We start from the raw sequence: 25,113 nt of genomic DNA, 5'->3' as shown, positions 1-25,113 counted from the left end.
CTTTCTACCAGTTAGTAAAATTAAGATTTTTAAGTTTGCTTTAAGTTTGTATCAATAAATTACTTCTACAACATACCCACGACATGTGGGTTTTGTATCTCAAGTGGAAAGTGCATAAGCATTTCTGCTTATCATATCATAGAGTGCGCAAAATAAGTCAATATCAATGACAAAACGAAAATAGGTGCAACAGAAGTAATAAATACAACAACTGATACAACACCATTTTGTATTGGAATAATCTTTAATTAATTATCATTCAATTTATGTTGAAACCAAACTGAATTTTTTTTTTTTAAATTAATGTAAGCGAATGTAATGTTAACTTAAATATTGCTATAGTTGTACAAAGTAATAACTGAGGGCCTATTTGGTAACGACGGATGCATATAACAAGGACAAAAAGGAATTTTGTGTTTTCTTTACAGATTTTCTGTGTCAAAAGCTAAACATGCTTCACATGAAGAGAAATTTTAAAAATCGTACCTGTTAATTAAGTGGATGGGAAATACATGATTTGTCTGTTTATTACACCAGCTCAAATACTAGTGTTGATGGCTGCTTAAGACAGTGAATCTATTCTACTGCGGAATATTGTACTTAGCTTACGATTGTCAGTGTGTATCAATATATATTAAGATGACAGCACAAATATTAATTCTTGTCATAAGATTTTTTGGTTATAAGTCTTTTTTTTTTTTAAATTATGCTACGATTTTGTGATGTTGGAAGAACGTTGAATGTAAAGGCTCAGACATGGTAGCGTATTATAGCACTGCTGCTAGAGGGCGTAAGATATATGTTGCTGTGGTAACAAGAGCGAGCCAGATGCAGTCTGCTTAGTTATTAGTATGTACGAGACCGTGTAATGTTGAAATATGTGTATATGGTAATATAAATGTATGAATAAATATATAATATTACACAAGTACCTGGACATCACAAAAAGCCATTGTTGATGGTTATATAACGCAAATTAATTAATTACACTGAGAACATAACCGTCAAGTAATGTGAATGAAAATAGCAGATTTGATAAACTGTGATAACTGGCCTGTAGAACAATTATCAAACGTACAGCGCATCTAAAGAAAGTTTTATTATTAATTTAGCAAAAGAATATTAAAATTTCAACACTGAACTATCCAGCAAGTATTAATTTCTTGTAAGAAGAGATAAGAATAATGGCAAGGCTAACACTATGTTTAAAACAACAACAAAAACGTTAAATATACCAAAGAGTAGCTTATATCAAGCCAAATTTAAATTTAGTGTACCAAGTGTTTCATTTGGTTGTTATAGAATATTTTCAGCTGTACAAGTTGAGATATTCGAATGTTTTCTTAACATTGCTGTGGTACTGAGTACAGCTGAAATGTATGAAAATGTAGACTTTATACAATGCCCTTTGACTTTGTCTCATCTTAAACTTGTATCTGAAAGCAAACTTATAAGAACCGTAATGTCAGTGTTAATAGATTCCCATTATCATAAAGGTTGATATTTGTACAACAACTAGCCTGTTTTAGTTGTCATGTATAAGTATCCAGTGTCTGTAGTGTCTCTTTCCTACTGTTTTGTTTGTTTTTGATTTTCGCACAAAGGTACACGAGGACTATCTGCGCTAACCGTCCCTAATTTAGCAGTGTAAGACTAGAGAGAAAGCAGCTAGTCATCACCATCCACCGCCAACTCCTGGACTACTCTTTTACCAACGAATAGTGGGATTGAACATCACATTATAACGCCCCCCAACCGAAATGTTGAGCATGTTTGGGGTGGCGGGAATTTGAACCCGTGACACTTAGATTACGAGTCCAGCGTCCTAACCACCTGGCCATGCCGGGTCGTTCTGAGAATAATATTCGAGTTTTTTCTGTGTATATTGCTTCTCTTTTTTCGGTTTGTACAAAAGATTATGACAATATACTCGAGATATATATAAGTTTACCTCACTTAGAACTCTTTCCAGTAAAGACATCTTAAAACACTCTCGTAATAAGTGATTATTTTAATGGATATGGCTTCAAGACTCATTTCTTTGAACTCAATCCAACTCGGACAATTCACATTTAATCCATGACACATTTACTGTAAATCCTCTTGTAATTTTGTGGAGCTTCTGGGTAATGAACACACCCGTGAATACCATAAACATATTTGTAATTCTAGTTGTTTTCCCAAATTACTATATTGTTTTGTAATTTAGCTAATACATCTCTCAGTGTATTAGGAAACGATTATCAAAATTCAGCGTTACTTACAATACACCATCACTTAAAACATAATACTGTCATTTGTCAATCACTTCTGCAGCTACTGTGGCGTTAATGGATAAGTTTACGTTTCTTGATGGTTCTGCAGCCAATTCTTGTCAATCTCTAATGCTAGCATGGCTTGAAGCTTAGGAGATCAATAAGGTATTGTAATAAAAGTAACAGGTACTTCTGATCTGGTCCTTCCTTATGGATCATTTACCGGTCAAAATTTGCAGTTCCCGAAACCAATGCAATATGTCCCTCACAGACCACTGATGAACAGTAATTAACAGTTTTATCCTTTGTTCGTTGTGCTGACATAATATTTCATTCCAAAGATCTTCAAATAGTAACAATATATGTTGCATTTACTTTGGACGTGTTTCTCTGATATATATATTATAATCAGATGTGTTTATCTCATCATAGTAGTCCATATCATCCGTGTATAGACACAAAAGTGTTATCAGCACATAGTCTAATATCTCGAAAGAAGCACGAGCATTATGAAACTTGATTGGTGCTACATTTGCTTCATGTTACTGTGTAACTCGAAAATTTTTATGGGGTGAAAGTTTAAAAACGTAGTTCCAAAGGCAATAAAACAATAAAATTCAACTAAAAATACATGTATAATATTAAGAGCTACAGTTTGAAATAATTCTAGAAATTAAAAAAGGTATTTTTTATTTATTTTATATTTCTTATGATTATTATGAGGCTGGTCAAAATGACTTGACATACAAACATAAAATTATGGTACCGAATGTAACAGACAAAATACTAAGGTTGATCTGGAAAACAGTTGAAAATGTATCTCGAAAATTTTATAGATAAAAAATGTGTTAATTTTTAAATGGAGACAAGTATTTTTAATCTTATCATAATCTCTTTACGCTCTAAGCAGTGACTATTTTGATTACATATATTAAAACATTATTTTTACTAAATATACTTTATTACAATTTCTAATTCATTTTGTTCGAAAGGCTTATAATGTTTACTAAAAGCTAGCCATATTTTATGCTGATACAACGGTAAGTCTACGGATTTACAATACTAAAATCAGGGGTTCGATTCCTCTCGATGGACTCAGCAGGTAGCCCGGTGGGGCTTTGCTATAAGAAAACATAAACACACACACACAAGATACATAAACCATATCAATACGATCATATCATGACCCCACGATATGATACGAGTATCGTATCGCTTTATCGTACACAACTGATAATAGTACACATATTCTGTGTTAATTATAACATTAAATATATATGGATAGAAAGATTTGCACATTTTAAACTGAAATTTGTATATATTTTTCTTATAAGTGTAAATAAATATTAAAATATCAACCTCAACCAACCCTTACTGAAAGATAAAGACTGATTCCACTGTTTTTTGCTTTGAAGGAGCAAGATATTTTAATTATTGTAAGGATTAATAATGAATTGTTATGAGTATAATACACAAATAACAGCTGAATGGCAAATTCCAGCTGAACTGAAGTCAGTAATTCTACTTTTATAATTGTTGAAAATAAAAACAAACACACCAAAAAACAAATATATCAACTAAACAAGGAAACTGGTCTAGGTCTAAGAATAATAGAGTATTGTTTTGCCACTCTGTGCACCTTAGATGGTGGGTGGCCTGGTATGGCTAGTGGGTAGGGTGCTCGACTCGTAATCTGAGGGTCGCAGGTTTGAATCCCTATCACACCAAACACGCTCGCCTTTTCAGCTGTGAGGGCTTTATAAAGTGACAGTCAATTCAACTATTCTTTGGCAAAAGAGTAGCCCAAGAGCTGGCGGTAGATGGTGATTACTAGATGCCTTCCTCCTAGTCTTACACTGCTAAGTTAGGGACGGCTAGCGCAAATAGCCTTCGAGCACCTTTGCGCAAAATTAAAAAAACAAACAAACCTGAAGATAGCATCATAAAACACGTAAATGTGCGTAATATTTTTCAGAGTATGTCTTTTTTTAACAACTATTTATTATTTAATGATTTTAAAGTTGTATTCCTTTTAATTGCAAATATTAATTGGATATTAATCATTTAATTAATTAATATATGATTAATACATTAATTATATACTTATTTAATTCGCATAGTGCATAATGACTTGTAATTACAGGACGTTACATAATTTGTTGACAATAATTGTAGAAAATTATAGTTTAAAATGCCAGATATTTATATAATAACTATAGGTCCACAGGGAACAATCATATCTAATTATAGCATGTAATGACAGTTTCTTATGGATTGATGCCATTTATTAACAATAACTGAAAGTTAATAATAGTTCTAAAAGGCTGTGGTAATAAAGCATCATAATAGTGTAATAACCAACAGTTCTGTATTTACGGATATCAGTGGATGATAGTTATAGAGGTGGTTGTATGACGCACCATATCTAAGTATATAGTAAAGAAACAACAGATACGCTGAGACTGTCAATAAGTCCTTCACTTTATGTAAGTACAAGCTAAATAAAAATTTTATGTTTTTAAAGTATATCTTTAGGTAATTAAACACTATAAAAAAACTTTAAAATTAGCTTACATTTATTCTGTTTACCGAGGAACAGAGAATAAACACACAATGTGGAAAACAACAAGAGTTCTTGAGGAATAAAACGTTTATCTAATGAAGAGAAACTGGTTTGAGTTTTTCTAATAGTGCTACACAATTATATTAATTTTGATGTGTTTTTAATAGTGCTACACAATTATATTAATTTTGATGTGTTTGATTCAGTAATTCTGTTGTTTTCTTTTTCTTAATAGACATCTAGAAAACATTCCTAAGGAGACGTATTTAATATCACTAAGGGCATGTCAAAAAGTACAATGAAATATCTACAATCTTGAACATAGCTTTCAAAGAAGCCTCTCACGAATATTCTATGTTCATTTAATGAGAACATACAGAATATATTGGACGAGACCACACGTCATTTAAAATCCAAACCTAAAGTCACGGTCAGTATATTCTTTACAAGGTTATATAAACATATTAGCACATCTTTAAATACAAGGTCGTATTTTCACCAAATCATGATCCTGACAAATGTTGAAAAAGTTGATAAGAGTAAAAATGTTTAACATCAGAATTGTTTAAAATTGAGATCATAACTTAACAAACGCCTATAGATAGAAGTCAGTGCAAGATCACTAATGTGGATTTCGATTTTTGGAAAAAAAACACAACAAAAAGTCAGTGCAAACAATAAACAATAATGTCTGCTGTACCAAGGACATTATTCTTGGTTTGATATATCTCTGAAAACCATCTAATTATAAATATGTTAATGATAAGCAATTATTATCACTTACATGTGTAAATAATGATCCACGTAATATTTCCATTTCTCTTTGTGGAACAGAAAAGATTACATTTGAGTAGCACTTCTGTCTTTTGATAACTTGAATAGTTAGCTACAAAGAATTCTCTTATCCCGAAAAATATTTTCTTCTGATTTCGTTATTACTTTTGACGTTATTGCATATATGAAGGGTTTCCTTGGTGTTTTATTTTAATATTCTAATTGTGATATTTGATTTTATAATTTAAATATGCATTACTATGTGAGTTATTGTAATGGCTGCATAAATGATCAACTTCTTGTTTATGCCAATTGTAACAAATTTTGTATAACAATAATGTAATACAAGAAACAAAACTAAAATCAGTAAACAGTTACACCATGTGACAAATTTTTCAATGTAAAACGCGCTTTGTTATTATCCATATGATAAAACATTGTCAGGATTTTCACAGAAGTACGTTGCGTAGATTGTAAAAATGTTTTCATGCCTCCTATCAACTATGATTCTTTCAGAATAAAAAGTATTTATATTTTAAGGCTGAATACGAAACAGGAACTCTCAGAGTTAATTACTGTGTGTGTGCCACGACTTTTTAAGGAAAGGAAACTGTTTTTAAAGGCTTCAATTCATGTAATGGGTTCTTATTTGCCAAGTAACACAAGAATTACACGTGAAGAGATTGAACAGACATTTTGTTTTAAATTATCTGTCAAGCAGTAATACCTAATATTATTGTTAATGGCTATAATTTTAAAAAACCTTAACATTAGAGTTATCAGCAGATTTAATTTCATTCCTGAGATGTTATCATCACTCCCTAAAGCTTTTGGTTTGGTTTATTTTGAAGGTCGTAATTTGAGGATCATAGGTTCGAATCCCAATCACATCAAACATGCTTGCCCTTTCAACCATGGATGCATTATAATTTTACAGTCAATTCCACTACTCATTGTTAAAAGAGTAGTCCAGAGCCTTACACTGCTAAATAGGGATCACCAGTGCAGATAATCCTCATGTAGCTTTGCACAAAATTAAAAAATCAAGCAAAGAAACAGTGAGAAAATTATTTAGTTTACAATGCAAAGAAAATGTTACATTCTAAATATTTTTGGATAATGTTGCCTCTTCTTGTTGATAAACCTTGAATATATGATAAACAAATCTTTATGTTATTAACTTTATCCTTTCCCTTTAACTTTGTAGATGACAGTATTTTAAATTTATTGCTATGTTTTTCATATAATTTATCAATAATTTTGAGATTATTCTTTCTATCTCAAACTACAAGTTTCAGGAAAATTAACTCTGGTCTTCAAGCACAATTATAAGAGCAGATTGTTAAAACTAAATACAATTGTAGAAATGGTAGGTAACTTTTGTGTCCGTGAGTGACACTATCAGTTGTGTGGTGACAGCACACCTAGACATTTCAGAGCAAGTTACACAATATATAACGTAAACAAATTGCTAATACACATGAAATGCTCATTTCTGTTAACCAAATGGTCATTCAGGAAGCAGCTTGCATTTACGTGAAAAGACCATATAATGTCAATTAACAATATAAAGGGTGTCCCAGGAGTCTGGACCAAAAGGAAAAACAAACATTAATTCTTAATGTCAAACATACAATTTCACTAAAGAAAATACTCTGATGGCACAATAAACCAAGAACTAATTTGTCTATGACTGTTAATGGCATGCAATTTGAATAAAGAAATAAAAAAATACATTGCAGAGTATAATGTAAACTTTTCCCTAGGGATACAGACTTCTTTGATATCCTGTATATAAATTCCTCTTCTCAAGCAAATCTTTATATATTTCATGTGTAGAACTAAATATACATTTATTATGGGCCTTATTTGTATTAAAACTTTAATTCGTTAAACAGTGAACTGTTCAAATACTATTCTAAACACCATGCTACTCATGTTTATATATAATTTTATATAACAAGCTATTAGGCAATTTATAATAGTATCAGTAGTTATTATTTACAGAGTTTAAAGTATCTATTAAACAGTTAAGAACTAAGCCAAATAAGCTGTTTGCTACATCAGTATTTTATGCTGTGGGTCTGGAAGAAACACCAATAAGAAATAGAGAAGATTTAATCATCACAAAAGCCTTGTTGAATTCAGAAAGGTTATTTGGTGATGCATCAATAAACATAAGAAATTTTTACTCATATAGTGTAACAACAACAATACAAGTCAGATACTCTAAGTCATAAATTAGGTAACTTGGAAATTACAGGTAAGAGTAATGAGTACTTCCCAGACAAAAATTATAAGAAGACTGTACCAGTAACTGAAGCTTTTTAAAATTACTAATTATAGTGACGGTGGTACTGGTACAAAAAATGAAAAAATGTGCTTTTACAGTTATGGATACAAATAACAATATTAAACTTTTGCTAAAGATGTCCTCTTTCTTCTATCTTGTTGAAGGGATTGTTCCATCTGCAGCTTATGTTGATGTAAACTTTCCCAGATTGCAATTTGTTCCTCTGAAGAAATAGTGGATCGATATTCTTTCATCAGATCATACTTTTCCCATGGCTTTGCTAGCTCTTTAGCTCGCTTGTAAAATCTCTCTGGGAGACCTACATTTTCTACTCCTTTCAGGTTAAACCTTTCCCATCGAGCATACCATGGACGAGGTTTCAATTTCACCTACAAAAAATTTAATCTTATAACAGGTTTCTGCACCCCCATTTTTTTCTTGGAAGTTAAAATAATGAATATTTTAACTAATAAGATTGTTAAATAAATACTGAAAGAAAATTCATACTTTACATTTTAAAAGACAATAAATTCTCTGGATATATATTATGTTACAGTTCCTTGTACCATGTAACAACAAGCAAAACTGAGTTTATATGTTGATACATGCCATCTCAAGAAGAAAATAATGAAAACTATTATTACTTTGATGGGGTTAACAGGTACAGGACTACCCTCCAAGTGGACCTGGGGTTCCATGTCAAATGGAAAAGTTGAATATTCAGGTAGAGCATCACGCAAGTAGATAAGGTGATCATCTAATCTTTTTTCCAGCTGTAGGACTTCAATCTTTTGAATAGTTGGGTTGTACAGGTCATATATGATTTCAGTTCCTACACAAACATTTCTCATTGTATATAAAAATATTTTTGTTGCATACTTTTGGATTTTATTAATAATAATTAAGTTATTTTTGATTTAGTGGCATAACACACCACAAACATAAAAATGAGTTTTCTTTGAAGTGTATTCAGTAAAATCACCTATACAAATATGACTGAAGATGGTTCATACTAACACTTAGTTTTATACACCAATAGTAAAGGACATGTAATTTGTTTGAAGTTTGTGTAACAAAAATAATACTACAAACATGATTTTAAAAGTTCTCAGCAATACCATCTTATTAACAGCACAGAATGTAGACATGGTTTGAAAAACTGAAGACAGATTACAGTAACTCAGTTTTATTATTATTAATCATGAGAATGAATGTGTATTGTTTCTAGTATGTGTGGTAAGAATTTGATTTTATATAATGACTGAAAAAAACAATTTTTATCTGCATACAAAAATATTTTGATTGGCCTTAAGAACAAGTTTTTAAAATAGCCATAATGACAGTAATTAAAAAAAAGCACAAAATCTCTTGCTTCATAAAAATATTCTCTTCTATAACACATTGTTTGTACATCTATGGATTGTTATTGTTGAGTAGCCAGATTGTAACTATTACAAAGAGGGAAGATAAATGATGAATGAAACACCCAAAGGTGTTTGGAAGCTGATACATAGTTAAAACAGTATGGAAACGTACCAAATTTAAAACATACTGTTTCAAATAAAGATTTTTCTTTTGCCTTGTAAAATAAAATAATCTATCATTCTTGTTTATTTCAATTTCTAAATTAAAACACAAAATAAACTAAAATACTGAAAAGAAAAGTCTCACCTTGATTATTAACAACATTGCGAATTGTAAAGAAAGAACGAAGACCATGTCCTTCCCTTATGATGCAGATTCCAACAAATCTGTTTTGTTTCCTTGGTGCACAAGGATCTGAGACTGTCACTGCCATAATACTTCCTGAGTGATCAAAATATATTTCTTAAATCCATATTTTTAAAACACTAAAAATAGAACACTTTTTTTTTTAATCAGATATAATGTAATGTCTAAACAGGAAAACTTATTTTCATGGTAAAACAGCATTGATTTAACTGAAAGGAAAATATCCAACTGTTTAGAAAAAGGTCCTCCTACTCTGAATTGGTGGCTATGCTATTGCAAACACTTATAAAAAGTACAATTTAATGAATAGAGATGCCACATTTATAAAAAAGTGGCATTCCACAAACAAAAAAGTAAATAAATACAACAATCATATATGACTGTACAAAGTTACATTTTTTTCAGTTTAAACATATGGAAAAATACTTTTTCTTTAGTATTTGTACAAGAGCTCCTTCTAACCATTTGAACATCTGTAACATGCTCTAGAAATTTAATTATAAATTAAATGTTAGTCTCCTCAAGTTCTTATAAAAATGACTAGTGGTAACTTATGTTCTTTCAACTCTGAGTTACTGCTAAATATTGTCAGAAAGTGTCACATACACATTTTATGTTTTATAATGGTTAAAACATCAAATCTCAAAAATGTTATACAGTACAAATATTGATGTCATAATCAAACTTCAAGAGCATATTTCATGACTTCTATTTTCTTGGAATACGTACTTGTTGGCAATGTAATGGTGTAGCTTTTAATGAAAAGTGAGTCCAGTTGTGAATGTTTTATAGTTTAAACTAATTGTCATCCTACCAAATCCTACGAATGCTTTATCTTTTACCTTCAAAGTATTATTTCTAAACAGAAAAAAAATTACTGTATGTTAATTAGATGTTTTACATATATGCTTAGGATATTTATAATGTATGCATATAAAGAGAAACACATACTATGCTAAAGTATTTAATGTTCCATCCACATTCCATTTCATATACTGTTTTTGAGTACATTAAAATACCTAAAATACCATGGTTCAAAGGCTCCCATCCTATGATTTACAAGAACCTAACATATTGATCAAGCTCCTCAATCATCCTCAAAACAATCAAACATTCCCCTTTGGTACCTAAGTATATGTGCAATATTTGGTCCCACCACTTTGTTAGTGAGGGTATGAACACAGTTTCAAACTTGGCTCTCCTAGGGTTTCAGGAAGGACTAGGAAATCAAAATCTGATGTTGCATTCAGGTTCAGTAACCCTATAAACCTACTTCTAGATCTGCCTTTCATACCTGGGTAATCGTTTGGGCATATTTTATATCCAAATAATAGGTGAGGCTATGCCATATAGATAAGGAACACCCCAAGTCTATCTCTCAAGTTCAGTCCTACTAGCTCCAAAGCAGTGGTAGAAAATTGTAGAAAAATGTACAAAATGTGAATTATTATATGATTTTGGTTACTTCTGAGCACACAGCAACACAAAGTGCACTTTTACTGTACACACCACAGATATATAATACAGATATAATTTAGAAAAATAACTAAGAGCCCTATTTTCGATTAGTCCAATGATAAAATAATTGAAAAAAGATTATAGCTGGAACAACTAACTTCTATTAATTGATTATTTTTCACAACAATCAATAAAACTGTAACTTCTCTTTTCTTTTTATTAAAGCTTCAGATTGTTCAACTAGATAGAAACACATAGTGGAATGTTATAAATTGAAACACATTTGTAACAAACTGATTTGACTATACAGATTTCCAAAGCATCTGGGTAGTCAAATCATTCACTTTAAGTACAATGGATATTATCAGTAAACATCAGGGGTTACTAACTAACAAATTTATATGCAACTGGTTAAGAAAAAGCAAGAGTATGTAAAATATATTTATCAAATTGTTATTCAGTACATATTGACAGTAATTATACAAAATGCATCAGAGGCATTTCATTATTTTAATTTTTCTTTTTAAACAAATGAATTACTTTATAAAATAAATAGCATACAGTATTTGTCAAATAAACAGCAAATAATTTTTCAAAGAACTTAATCAGTTTGATTACAAACTTTTTTTTTAATTTGGAATATTTGAAGTGGCTTTAAACAAAACACATTAAGTCATTATCCTCACATGTATCACAGGTTTGTCAAAACCATATGGTCATGTTTTTAAGACTAGATCACATTTTTTTTAGCAATAGTATTATAGAAACTCACACATGTAAGTACAATGAGCCTGAAGACTCACTCATGAAATCCAAAGGTCTTCAAACAGATGTAACTCTGGGTAAGATAAAGAAAGGCATCCAGGGTCGTGTGGTGTTAAATCACCCACCTCGAGAAGGGAAATGAAGACAGTGGATCTCTGGATATACCAACACTGTCAGGCTAGAAATAATTGATAAAAGACATGTAAAGGCACATCCAAGATTAACAAGAGACTCAAGAGAAGAGAATCCCCAAAAGTGACAAATCCACCTATGCAGAAAATGAAGGTAATGCAAGAGTCTGGATGTTAAAAGCTCTGTATCTCAGACAGAAAGGAGGTCAAGCCAGCTCCAAATGTATAGTAAAACAGGACATTAAGTGACTTAGATACAGGAGGGGAGTGAAGACTGAACTGTAAAGTTAAATGAGTCACCTCAAAGAAGAAAGAAAGTCACAACAGAAGTTACACTGGACTGTCTCGCACACACCACAACTATATGGCACCCCAAAACTTATTCTTGTGGCACGTCAACATACTACTCTATATAATAACACAAGCGCTAAATGATTTTATTCATGACTTCTTTTTATCAAAGCAGCATGTGAAACTTAGCTCTTGTTTACAGCAGTGGAATATATTAGTTTCAGGAAAAAAAAAAGGGGGTTCCAATTTACAAAAATTGTCAATAAAGTCTTGCTTCTCACTATAGCATGCAGGATACTTCGTGTTTCTGTAAAAATGTTGATGCACTAATGGAAGAATTAGGTACTGAACATCATGTTCAGGAATGGAAACTTTTTACTGTCTCATTTAAGGTTCATTTAAAAGCTGCAGTCTTCCACTGTAGGAACATTTAGCTATTGATTCCTGTTGCATATAGACTATACTTGAGGCCATCAAATATAATCCTGTGATAAACTAAATGTTACTGCACTCCTGCCAGACCTGCAGAGTGGATATATCAAACATTCTATTGCTGGGGCAGCCAAGATGATAAAAAATCACTTTAAAATGACATAAAGTCCAGTGAGAGAGAATTAAATAACAGAGAAATAGAATATTGTTTATCAACCTTCAGTGATTTCAAAATTTATTTTTCCTTTGAAGTTTTGTAGTAGCTTTAAGCAAATAACACATCATCTTCACATAAATGACTGTCTTGTTTGACCCATGCAATGATGTCTTTTAAGGCTACATTGTATTATGCTCAATCTACCTGGCTCAACTGGTTGATCACTTCTGATGTCAAATGCACTGTCGCCACATGCTTGAAGAGACACGATGGAAATGATGTCTGCAGCAGACAACACTTGAACACTTACTTCAATCTGCTGAGACAACAAAGAGCCACTAATCAACTAATATAGCATCATTATTACTTTTAGTATGCTTCACCTCCCAACTTTATCTCTTTGTTCTAAAGCAAGGATGAAATGTGTCAGTCATCCTAAAGAATATACATACTCTGTTGTTGAAGTTGATTATTAACACATACATTTCTTGAAAATAACATCGCACATCCAAAAATACAGATTGCTCCATGTTTGTAAGTTTTGAATATTTTGTCATTGTTTATTTAAATGATGTATGATGTTTTTACCCACTTCTTTACTGTACATAATTTTAGATATTAGCAGTGTTACTTGAGTTGACTGTGCTTTAGAAAAAAAAACTGTTTCACAGTTCTATATTTCAATAAGTGAAAAATATGTTACATATTTACAAAAAAACAAAACCACCTTAAGTTAAATTTTTTGAAAATAAGCTATGGACCTATTTTAGATTAGGGCTTTTAAATGAAAGTGACTTTTTTTTTTTTTCACTGGCAAGGAAAAATAAGATCTTACAAAGAATATTTAGATTATCTTATACATATATCAATACCCGTTAGGATAAACTTAGCCCTAATTCCCCTCATTCCACCTTAAATATTAAAATTTCAAATGTAAATTGAATATTTATATAACATTATGTTGAATTTTCTTCAATGTAAACTGAATATATTTTTATTAATATGATATGTATTCACATTATAACATTGATGTATGAAATACACTGCAAACAAAGTGCAATATTGTACTTTATAATGTATCAAAAGAAAAAACCTCTTCCAGTTATTGAACTATTAGAAAGAAGATAAGCAGAATAAAATACATTCAATGAGTTGAGTTTAATCTCATTTTACACAATAAATACTATAATAATATTATAATGTGAGCCTCACTCTTTTCATGTAGTCTATCTTATGGCAGATGGCACAATTTTATTTTATAGGCTAGGCCTTTGTTTACTTTTTCACACAATATTCTAATTCTGCTTCCATTTCTTTTGTGTGTGAGGTTAAATATATGAAGCATAGTGAATGATCTACAAATAAATAGGCTTATAATGCTATATACAAAATTAAATGTTAAATCAAACATACCAAAAAATGTCAAGTAGAATTTATTCATGTAATGTATACATGTTAACAATAAAATTACCAATATGGATAGCAGATGATAATGCATATATCATTGAAAAATTGTCATTTTCACACCTTCACCTCAAGGAAGTGTGACCTGTACAGTGAATGCAGTAGACATGCACACAAGCAAAGAAAAAAAAGAGATTCTGAGTTTTTTATATATAAATAACCAACTTATCCATAAGAACATTTCTTTCCGCAGTGAAATGCCAACTCAGTAGCAAAGGTTGCACTTTAATTTACATTCCTGTACAAATAAATATCACATTTTAATTATGTTGACATTTCTATAAATTTCTGTTTTTGGAACATTGTAATATAACGTAACTGTAGAATAAATCACTCTAACGACCTCCAGATATATATTATTGTTAAAAATACATCTCTACTGCAAAGATCATCTTCAGAATAACTATTATAAACTGGTACTCCCTAGTTAGTTCAAGTTTTTATGATTGAACCTTAATCAATTCTTGTTGAATCATGTAGGCTAGCATTTGAATTTATATAATAGTTATAGGTCACTGTTTCTTTTTTGCATTTTATTATTCTGTGTTCTTAGGTGCAGTACTTAATTAAATAAAAACTATTTAGTGGGGTAAAAATAATAGTACAATACATAGCAGACTTGTGTATTGACAGTTGAGAGAGAAAAAAAAAAGACCCAATTAAGTACTATATTTCTTATTTTTCACACTTATTCTTTATTTATTATTATAAAAGTAGCTTAAGTTTTAAAATTAGAAACTTATCAGGTTAATACAGCTAGATTAGGTAAGATAACTAAAAATAATAATTTTTCATGAGGTATGCTCACTAGTAGCTCATATGATACATTTTTCAATGCAGCAACATGAGCTGCATGATCAGAGTGATTATTAGTTACACAGTTCAGAAGACAATAAAACAACAACATTAAGTACAAATATATGTATAATGTTACAAGTTTTAATCTACTCACAATAAATAATAGCTGTTTCATATGATAATCTGTTGTAAATATAGGAAGAGAAAAGGATAATTCAGATTCATTTCATGCTTTTTTATGGTGGTTACAAGTTCAGTCAAATTGACTGAATGAGTACAGAGTTAGGGTTCAGAAAATAACACAATGTTTTACTGATAAAACAAAAGCAAAGAAAAGCTGTTTATTTATTTAGGAAGTTGTTGAGATAATGCAAGTGATGTTTGACAATTTTAAATATAGAATTGTATTTTTTAATCTTACATGAAATTCAATTTGCACTTGATTCCATATATTCCTGGAAATGTTTCAGAAAATGCTTCAATAAAAAATCAAAGTTTTTATCTAAGAAAGACTTGCAATGTTTACTAAAGGCTTGAAAAATTTTTGAAGCTACACCAAACATCAATGTCATACTATAAAAACTCTGATGATTGTTTTGAGACCACACAATCAGTGTAATCCACCTAATTGGCACTGAAAGAGTTAAGAGCCTGAAACTGTTTAAGATAGATAATTAGAATTGTTTGTTGCAATATGCAGTCATTCTAGAAATACAAGTATATTTTGTATTTCATATTTTTCAACTTTTGCTGTAGACTGTTTCATTCGTCAGCATTAAGATAAAGGAAATAATATACAGAAAAAAGTTTTGCTCAATAAAACTCTGTTAATCATTCAGAAGTATCTAAAGGTTATCCAAATGGCATATAAAAACTGTAAGATGAACAGAAATGTTTTTATTTTTAGTGTCTTTCACTTGGACTGAATCAGTAAAAGTTTCATGAATTCACAACCAAACCTTCATTAAAAAAATATTAAAAAATCTAGTTAACTGTGTATAACAACATTATTATATTTATTAAAGTTTGACAAACTTTATGAAAATACATTCAGTATATTCACAGTTAAATTTTAGTTTCATGGCTGCTTAGTGGTAATATGATCAATCAAACTGACTCCACCTGTATGCAAAGGGTTAATTGATTAAATCACTCAACTCTATTAGTAACACTTTGGAAACAATACTCTCAATTTTTACACAATTAATAATAACTCTGCTGAATAAAGTTATGTAAGTATTTTTCTGAAATAGAGTTTACACAGTAGCTATGGTGGTAGTTTATATCTTCAAAATGTTTAGTAATGTTACGGTACTGTCATTAATTTGCATAATTATCAAAACTTTAATTTTTCATTCTATGTTGTCTAGCATCAGTTTGAATTTTCCAACTAAATAAAAAATTTTCAAAAATACATATACTTAACAGCACTAACTTACTTTCTGTTTTTTTGTATAATTCTGTATTACATAACCAACTAAACTCCATTTCTTAATTTCACTGAAAAATGTAATATCTCTGTTTCTCTATCTATCAAATCATTCCATGCTTTTCCTTTTCATTAATTTTGTTGACTAGAACATTTAAATTTTCCATCGCAATCTTCAATCACTAATAATAAAAGGTTTATTCCCTTTATCACTGTTGAGAATGCTTTCAAATTCCTTTTTAGCAATGCTCAACAATATACATTGTTGCTTAGCAATACACTATCATCTGATTATTCTTAAGTCAACTGTGGTATTATGCTAAAAGCTCAATATTCACACTGACTTGTTGAAAATGTCTGTTTTCCATTTTTTATAACTTCAGTGACATAGCAGCAAAGTAACTGAATTTATAAGACTGATGATAGTGAGTTGTAGCCAAAAGCAAAATGAAATTTATACAGAGTAAAACCTATCTAAGCCAGAAAGCGAATACAAGCCGGAAAAATTTTGCAACATTATCTTAAGATTTCTCTTATAAAAGGCCCTCTATATGGCAGAACCTGCATAACATGGACAGAAAAATATCTTTTACCTACCTCATCTATCAACAAGTAGGATTAGAACCTGAATAAGATCCTTACAGAATCACTGTTTTTTCATTGTTGAAACATCTGACTGTGTTCCCCATCCTGATCATTTCAGGAAAATTCACCCATCCAACATTAGACAATTTCAATAACAAAGTTAATAGGATCAGGAACAGACACAAGTCATGATAAAATGAGTGTAATTTTTTTAAAAATATAATCTCTAGAAAAAACAAGCCAAAAGTGTCAGAAACAGTGGTTGAATATAGTTTGAAGATATTTCTTGTAGAATTTTGCTACCAGGAATTGTGGAAATGTTTTATCTCTTTCACCCCTTTAGGTTAAAGTGCATGTATCACAACATTTGGACCATTATCTTCATAATTTTTATTAAATAACATTTTTACTACTTGTCAATGGTACTGGCATCAAAACGTAGTTGAAAATTTAAATTTTAAAATTATATTTGTTTTAATTTCTTAATTTTAAAAGGAGATGAAAAAGATGTCAAGTATCAGTTTTTGTATATCTCATAACACGTCCAGTTGTATTATTACTCAGTTTCTATTTTATTACACCCACCATACGACATGTAAAAATATCTAATGAACTAGAAACTCAAATTTGAGATATAAACAAGTTAAAAAAATTAAGAAACTCCCACCTCTAAAATTTGCAGAGATATCAATAAATTTAGGGAACCTACTAAAGTGGTTCTGCCCTTTAAATCAATCATTTGAAAATTCTTAACTAGCACCACTACTACTAAGTAGCTCAAGTTTATAACCAATAGAAAGAGAATTTTATCTCCTTCTATGTAATTCTGACAGTTTTTTATAAGTAACTTGAAGACAAAAGAAAGACTTTTACCGAAAATGTAGATGTGTGATCAATAAGTCATTGCTCTGAATAGGAATAGAATTTTGTTCAACCTACATGTACTTGATAAAACTTTGTGGAATGGATGGCAACTGCCTGTTGTGGAGAGACAAGTGTAAAAGATGGCATTTCAAAAGTCTTCCGTCTTTTGTCTTCAGGTCAGGCGAAAGACTTTCGAAATGCCATCCTCTACACTTCTGACTCCACAACAGGCAGTTGCTGTCCATTCTACAAAGTTTCATCATGAATACTCTGCCTAAACAATCTATCAAAGAATACCACATATACTTTACTTAGAGATCCTACTAAATTACAGGGATTTTGAAGATACTAATACTTTAATTTGATATTTTTCTATTTTTCAAAAGTTAATGTTTGAAGCCTATAAAAATTATTATTTCTACACACCCCACCTACAAGTCTAAACAAGGCTTGGGAGAGTACATATGCACAAGTGCAGAATTTTGTTACACAAATACATACCCAAAATCAGTGTTTTTCAATGTATTTCTCATTTACTTTATATGTTTTAAGAAATATAACTAAAATTTAAACATTTATATGTAAATTGTAATAGGTATACATATATTTATACACATTTAATGTACAGCAGTCAAAAAAAAGGATACTTTTGTAGGCCAATACATAATTATGCCTACTGCACTTGTGTTATTTTAAGTCTAACCTGAGGTAAATTTAAAATCACATTTTAACACATTCGAAACTTGACAACTGTAAAACAAGATGGTGGTAAATTTTATAAGTACGTGCCCAAATAACATCATACACATAATAAGCTGCGAAATTTGACAGACATCAAATACACCTGTAACGTAAATGGATCAGTGAGGCTCAGAACCTATAATGTTTATTCGACCAGTGCAACTTTGAGCCATATAATAAATGTTTTCACACATTCTAATTGCAATTTCATTACTCTTGGAAATTCCTTTTGTAAGTGTTGTAGGAAACATAAGCTGCTTAGTCCAATACTGTGTTTTCTTGGAGCAAGGGCACGTATTAATGACATTTTCTGTTTTGCGCATGCATTCTTGCTTTTGAGGGTGTCATATTACAGCATGTGCAAAAACAGGATAAAGTGTGTGCCTGAGACAGTTAGTGATTTCAGCTTTACTTACAATAGGTTTAACTCTAGATGTTGAAAGTAAAATAAACATAGGAAATGTATGGCATATGTTTAGTAGCTAAAACTCTCAGGATACATACTTTGAAACTTCATGATTAATAATGAAGAGAAATTGACACAGCTGCTCATTTTATTTCTGATTTTACAATTCTGCTTTTCATTATATTTGATGAGTTTTCTGCAGGCTGAAGAATCAAGTGATAAACATAATAACATATACAATATAAAGTTTTATTGAAAAAAAGTAATATATTCATTTAACAGGTTCTAGGGGTTATACAAGTGGAATATGAAATTTTTGAGATGAATAAAAGTATTTTTAATATCAAAATGAAAATTACTTTGCTCTCATACTAGTTAAAAAAGAATCAACTTAAAATCTGATTTTTGTGTGCAAAAGCCTTGTAATGTTTACTAAAAGTCTACAAAATTTTGTGAAGATACACTTACTATATAAGAAGTTACTAGTATGTAAACTATAACAAGTACAAATGGTTAGAGTCTGGTCTGATGGGCCTAGGCAATGTTGGTATATTTAATACAGCACAAAAGCTTAGCTTACCAAATGAGTACAGAATAATGGAAAATGCTCATGTAAACCAGCATTTGCTGTATGATATGAAGTAAAAGAATGTTATTTGGTCTTTTTCCATGTTTAGAAGATTGTACTCACAAGGGTAGTTTTCACCAGTGAAAACCATTCCTGTCATTGAGTGCACAAATATGTGCATTGCCATGAATAGCCTAAATCAATCACATGTGAGGAAGGTGTATACAAAAATCATTAATTAAATACATCTCATTCAACCTCAGGTATTCAAAATAATCATATTATACATGACAAAGTAGTAGTGTCAGGTTGTCTTGGTAAATATTTTAGAGACAGTTAATGCTTAGAGCATACTTGTGGAGATTTCTTTTTTGAATTCAATACTGCAAAATCTTTCTTGATTGGCGAAAAGTATATAAGGGCTTTGAAAAAGATGCAGATGTTCAAGAAAGTCTTATGCAGGTTGCAATTTGTAGAATTATTTTTTTCAAAATGCAGTGGAAAATATGAAAAAGTCAATATTCTTATAAACTGCAAATTAGTGTTAAAAGCAAGAATGAATTGGAAAGCCGACAACTAGTCAAAACTTTTTAAAAGAGTAACAACAGTCTTACTAGAGACCTGTATAACTTTATTCTCAATTGAATGAAGTGTTGTATGAGACTTGCAGGTATTGGGGCACATTCATGCAACTGGTACTCATTTCTAAAAATTTTCATCCAGAGTGATTACAAAGGAAACTGATAGCTCTACATACACTATTTGAGCACAGCTGCAACTCTTTGGTGCCTCAGACTCTATGAACTACTTCTGTTTACTGTACTTGAAGGATAGGAGAAAGCTATATGACATTGTATTAGAAATCTATCAAAGCTTTATATAAGGGCATTTTGTCATAAAACACATGCCAGGACACTTTAAAGCTGTAGATATGGCCTTAGAATAAACTCTTAACAAGACACAGAAAGACTGCAGGATAGAAAATTATATATTTTTCATGACTATGGTTGAGTTTATTGTTCATTTATTACTTCCTTCTATCATTTAGTCTATCTGTAAATTTTTTTATCATGTGAAAATGCTAACTCACCTTCTACAAAAATCACTTGTATTTTGAGTAAATATTAATATATATGTGTGTTTCATAAAACTGATACCCCTATTGATGATATACAGATGCTATTAATGTGGCAGAAGGGTATGTACATTTATGATCAGGAGGTTGCACTCTCATGACAAATTACTCTTTGAATAAATACCCCACCAGAAGTTTTACTAAGAGAAACAGAGAGCCACAAGATAGTTATTGAAGGGTATAGTTATTGCTGTTTATCACTCAGTGTTGTTATTGATACTGAATGGTATTGTTTAAATATTATATTTTGTCTATTTTGTTTTTGAAATTAGGTTTCTATTTTAGGTTCTATTTTGTGATTCTATTATTATTGATTTATTAACATTTATGATAAATTATATATAAATATTTGTGTGGAGTCTTTCTGGCTAGGCATTTGTTTATTAACTGTGTTGAATTTATTTCTAAATTATGTTATTGTAAATAAATTGTTTTTGTTGTTAAAACCCAGATTGCAGTGTTGTGTTTGTTTTAGATTATTATAAAGTAGCTAAAGGATAATGTAAAGCACAAAAAAAAGTAATATATAGCTAAATAGGAACTGATATATCACAAGATGTTGGCAATTGGTAAACTATATATAGTTGGTTGACTGGTCGATTTAGTGTTTTATGGCACAAAGCAGCTAGGCTATCTGCGCCAAACGTCTGGTAAAAAGGTAAGAATAAAGTAAATGTAGTAAAATTCATAAAAGGAAATGAAGGTAAAACAAAACAGCATTGTAAAACATAAATAGCATAAAACCAATGTTGACATCTAGTCCACAATGTTAAGAGAGAAACCAGAGTAAAAGAAGTTGTAAAAGACTTTCTGTAGCATAATGGTAATTATCATAACCCACCAGGAAGACTAACAGGTGAGTACAAGAACCACTGTCAATCACCTGAAGTTGGCCTTTCCAGTCTTGGTTCCGGGTTATGTGTCATTACAGCCATTATCAAAAGGTAAAGTAATAAAAGTTTTAAAAGACATGTAGCAAAATTGTAATAAGAACTTGCCAAACGTCTGGTAAAAAGGTAAAAGTAAAATAAATGTAGTAAACTTCATAAAAGGAAATTAAGGTACAACAAAACAGTATTTAAAAACATAAATAGCATAAAACCAATGTTGACATCCAGTCTACAATGTTAAGAGAGAAACTAAAGTAAGAGAAATTGTAAATTACTTTCTATAGCATACCCACCTAGCATGAGCACGGGCCTGCTAGAAAGCGATGCAGTTTGAAAGTGTGGGATATCTGTGGAAAGTATTCCAGGCCCATTTTTGAGCCTGCCATGTCATGTACGAGGCAGGATACCACCACGGACAAGGATAGAGTGGAAAATGTGTCAAGGTTTCAGGAACACATTGAGCAGCTGCTTGTATAGTACAGTCAGTTACTGCTGCCATACAGTTGTCTACTGATGACTGACAGACAATGGCAGGATCAAGTTCTGCGAGAGCAGTGAAAGTGGACCAGTCTGCCTGATCCAGTTTCCACCAGAACACGCGGGTAGGGTGGCATTGTCCACGGCCAGTATCTCTCAAAAGTATTGGAAAATGATCACTGCTTCGTGATCATTATTGTCAACCCTCCATGAAAAATGGGAGAATAATGAAGGGGAGCAAACCAAGACATCAATAGCAGTAAAGGACTGACTAGGTGTGTGAAAATAAGTGGAAGAAACAGTATTGAAAAGAGAAAGGTTCTGATCAAAGCGACCCCTCCTATCAATAACAGCATTTCCCCAGAGTGGATGATGTCCATTAAAGTCCCCCAGGATTAGAAAGGGAGACGGCAACTGTTCAACGAGAGCATCAAGGTCTGATTGATCATATGTCTCTCCAGGTGACAGGTAGAGAGAATAAACAGTGATGGTATGACCCAAGGAAACACGGATGGCTACGGCCTCCGAGGGTGTGTTGAGTGACAAAGACAGGGTGGGCACATGCTGATCAACCAACAGTGCCATCCCTCCATGTACTCATCCATCACACAGCCTGTCATTTCTGTGCAGAGAAAACTGCCAAAAGGTAGCTGTATCAGCAGGTTTCAGAAATTTTTCTTGTAAGGAAAGACATAAAATGGAAGCAATCAGTGTTTTGATGTCATCCAGATTATAATGTAAACCTCAACAGTTCCATTGTATCAAGGTGGTTATTTTTAATGACATCCAGGTGAAGTGGCTGGAGAACCCTTCTGTTTACAACCAATGTCTTTTTTCCTTACTGTCCTTATTCGGGGGACGTCTATCGACCTCCATGGATCCTGCCTTGGGTCGATTGGGCAGGTCTTTGTTGTTGGAAGAGGATTCCAGTGACTGAGGATACGAATGAATGATTATTTTGCATCTTGGGGTGGGAGAAAAAAATGTATCTGAAGAAATGCCTGTACCTGGAACCAAAGGATGTGGATCTTGGGGTTTGTTGGAATGTATGGGAGGAACAGAGATGGGTGTAGAAGTTGATTCATCAACTTTTTTAACCATGGAGATCAAAAGGCTTTTCATTTGTTTTGAGAACAATTCTCTTGGAGGCACAGAGAGATATGTCTGCACTCCCACTGTAGTTGTGAAAAGAAATGCAGCAGAATATGTCCGAGATGAAGTGGTGGACAGAAATTTTCGAGCCTCAGAATAAGTAATGTTATGAAACGTTTTCAAATGCTGCACCTCTTTTTCTTCCAACAATTTAGGGCAAGAATAAAAGTAGGAAGGGTGAGAACCATTGCAGTTGAAACAATGTGGGTCCGTTTCACACCCATAGGTATCGTGGTCCTTGCCACCACAACGAGCACATGTCTTTGAGTGACCGAACCTCTGACATCGGAAACATCAGAGAGGGTTTGGAATGTACGGCCATACCCTGCAATTTAGATAACCTGCCTTGATAGTGGCAGGTGCACGTGGTGATGTAAATGTCAAAACAAGGATATCTGTTGGCAGTGTTACTCCATCCTTGCGAGTGGAGATGCTCCTCACTGCAGAAACTCGAGTGGAGAAACCAGTGTGAATCTCTGACTCGGGGACGTTCTTCAAGTACCTCTCAACAATAACTCCTCGTGATGAATTCAAGGTAGCATAATGGGTAACCTCAATAGGTACATCCCCAATTGTCTTTGAATGTAAGAGGAGTTCAATGGATTGAGATGTGGATGTTTCCACCAGTATGTCACCAGAGTGAAGCTTCTTTACTGACTTTGGAGAGCCAGGAAGTCCCTCCAGCCCCTTCTGAATAAAAAAGGGGGACATTTGCCCGAAAGGTTTTTCTGAAAGAGAACGTAGGATGAGAAAATGAGGTACAACTGGTGGTACAGATGTTTAAAATTGTTGATCAGAGTCTTCAAGATGTGGTCGTTTACCTATTGACTGTTTTTTCACTATTTTATTTAAATTTTTATTAGGAGGACCCATTGGAAAAAAAGAAAATTTCGGTGCCCACTGACCCCACCCACCATGGAGCCCTACGAGGGGACACACTACAATGTCAAGCAAGGACACCGCAGCAACGCCAGGATTTCGTGAGCACTATACCCAAACACCAGCATCAGACACAATGTCCACAACACCCGTTGAAAACTTCCAACACTGGTACTTGGTTGACTCTAGCTCACGTAAACCAGCCGACTGACCCAAGGGGGGGCCACCCAAAGGCCACCCATCTACAGGAATTCAAGGCCAAAGTGGTGTGTTAGGGTTGGACCCCTCAACCACCAGGATTCTCTTCTCCCATTCATGGGTCGCCATGCATGGCAAACACGTGGGTAGATGTTTAGATCCTAGAGGAGGTAACTTGAAAGAACAGAACCCCTCACCACGTACAGGAATCCACACTGAAGGGAAACTATATATAGAGCTATAGTTGAGTAGAGAAAATGTTTATGTTCTTACTATCCACCATGGCTTCAACAAAGCTGAAACATCTTCAGGCAAAAGAAATACGTAAGCTGTAACAGATTTTATAGTAAAATATGACAAATCATCTCAAGTTACTGTTACAGAAGCAAAGCTTTACAATGTTTTTACAAAAGAGGTTATGAGCAAGGATATTTGCAAATAGCTACTATACGAGTAGCATACAAAATGTTAGAATAAATACCCCTCACAACAAAATAGCAAAGTTTTCAGATATGAACCACAAGGTCAACCTCAAGATGGTGTCATGTATATGTGACAAAAATACTGCCAGGAGACAAGTATAAAAAAGAAGAATACAGAATCTCATTACCCAACATCTGATAGATATCAATTATTCAAGAGGAATGCTAATGGAAAATATTTTATACTATAATATG

The 25,113-nt window shown here is 32.0% G+C and overlaps 1 protein-coding gene across 5 annotated transcripts in view; it reads right to left on the bottom strand.

Annotated features, from left to right (window-relative positions):
- Positions 1–6,205: 6,205 nt before the first annotated feature.
- Positions 6,206–25,113, bottom strand: part of mRpL19 (mitochondrial ribosomal protein L19) — a 40,183-nt gene continuing 21,275 nt past the window's right edge. For all 5 annotated transcript variants that reach the window (XM_076460692.1, XM_076460688.1, XM_076460690.1 and 2 more), the window contains 3 exons: positions 9,557–9,691; positions 8,530–8,717; positions 6,206–8,274 (listed from right to left, as the gene is read on the bottom strand). In XM_076460692.1, coding sequence (XP_076316807.1) covers positions 8,005–8,274; positions 8,530–8,717; positions 9,557–9,691 — 593 coding nt within the window. In that variant the 3' untranslated portion in view covers positions 6,206–8,004. The remainder of the gene's footprint in view (positions 8,275–8,529; positions 8,718–9,556; positions 9,692–25,113) is intronic.

This window comes from Tachypleus tridentatus, chromosome 10 (assembly GCF_004210375.1).
Source record: "Tachypleus tridentatus isolate NWPU-2018 chromosome 10, ASM421037v1, whole genome shotgun sequence".
Lineage (NCBI taxonomy): Eukaryota > Metazoa > Arthropoda > Merostomata > Xiphosura > Limulidae > Tachypleus > Tachypleus tridentatus.
The sequence above is the reverse complement of the archived record's forward strand: the minus strand, read 5'-3'. Positions and strand labels throughout refer to the sequence as shown.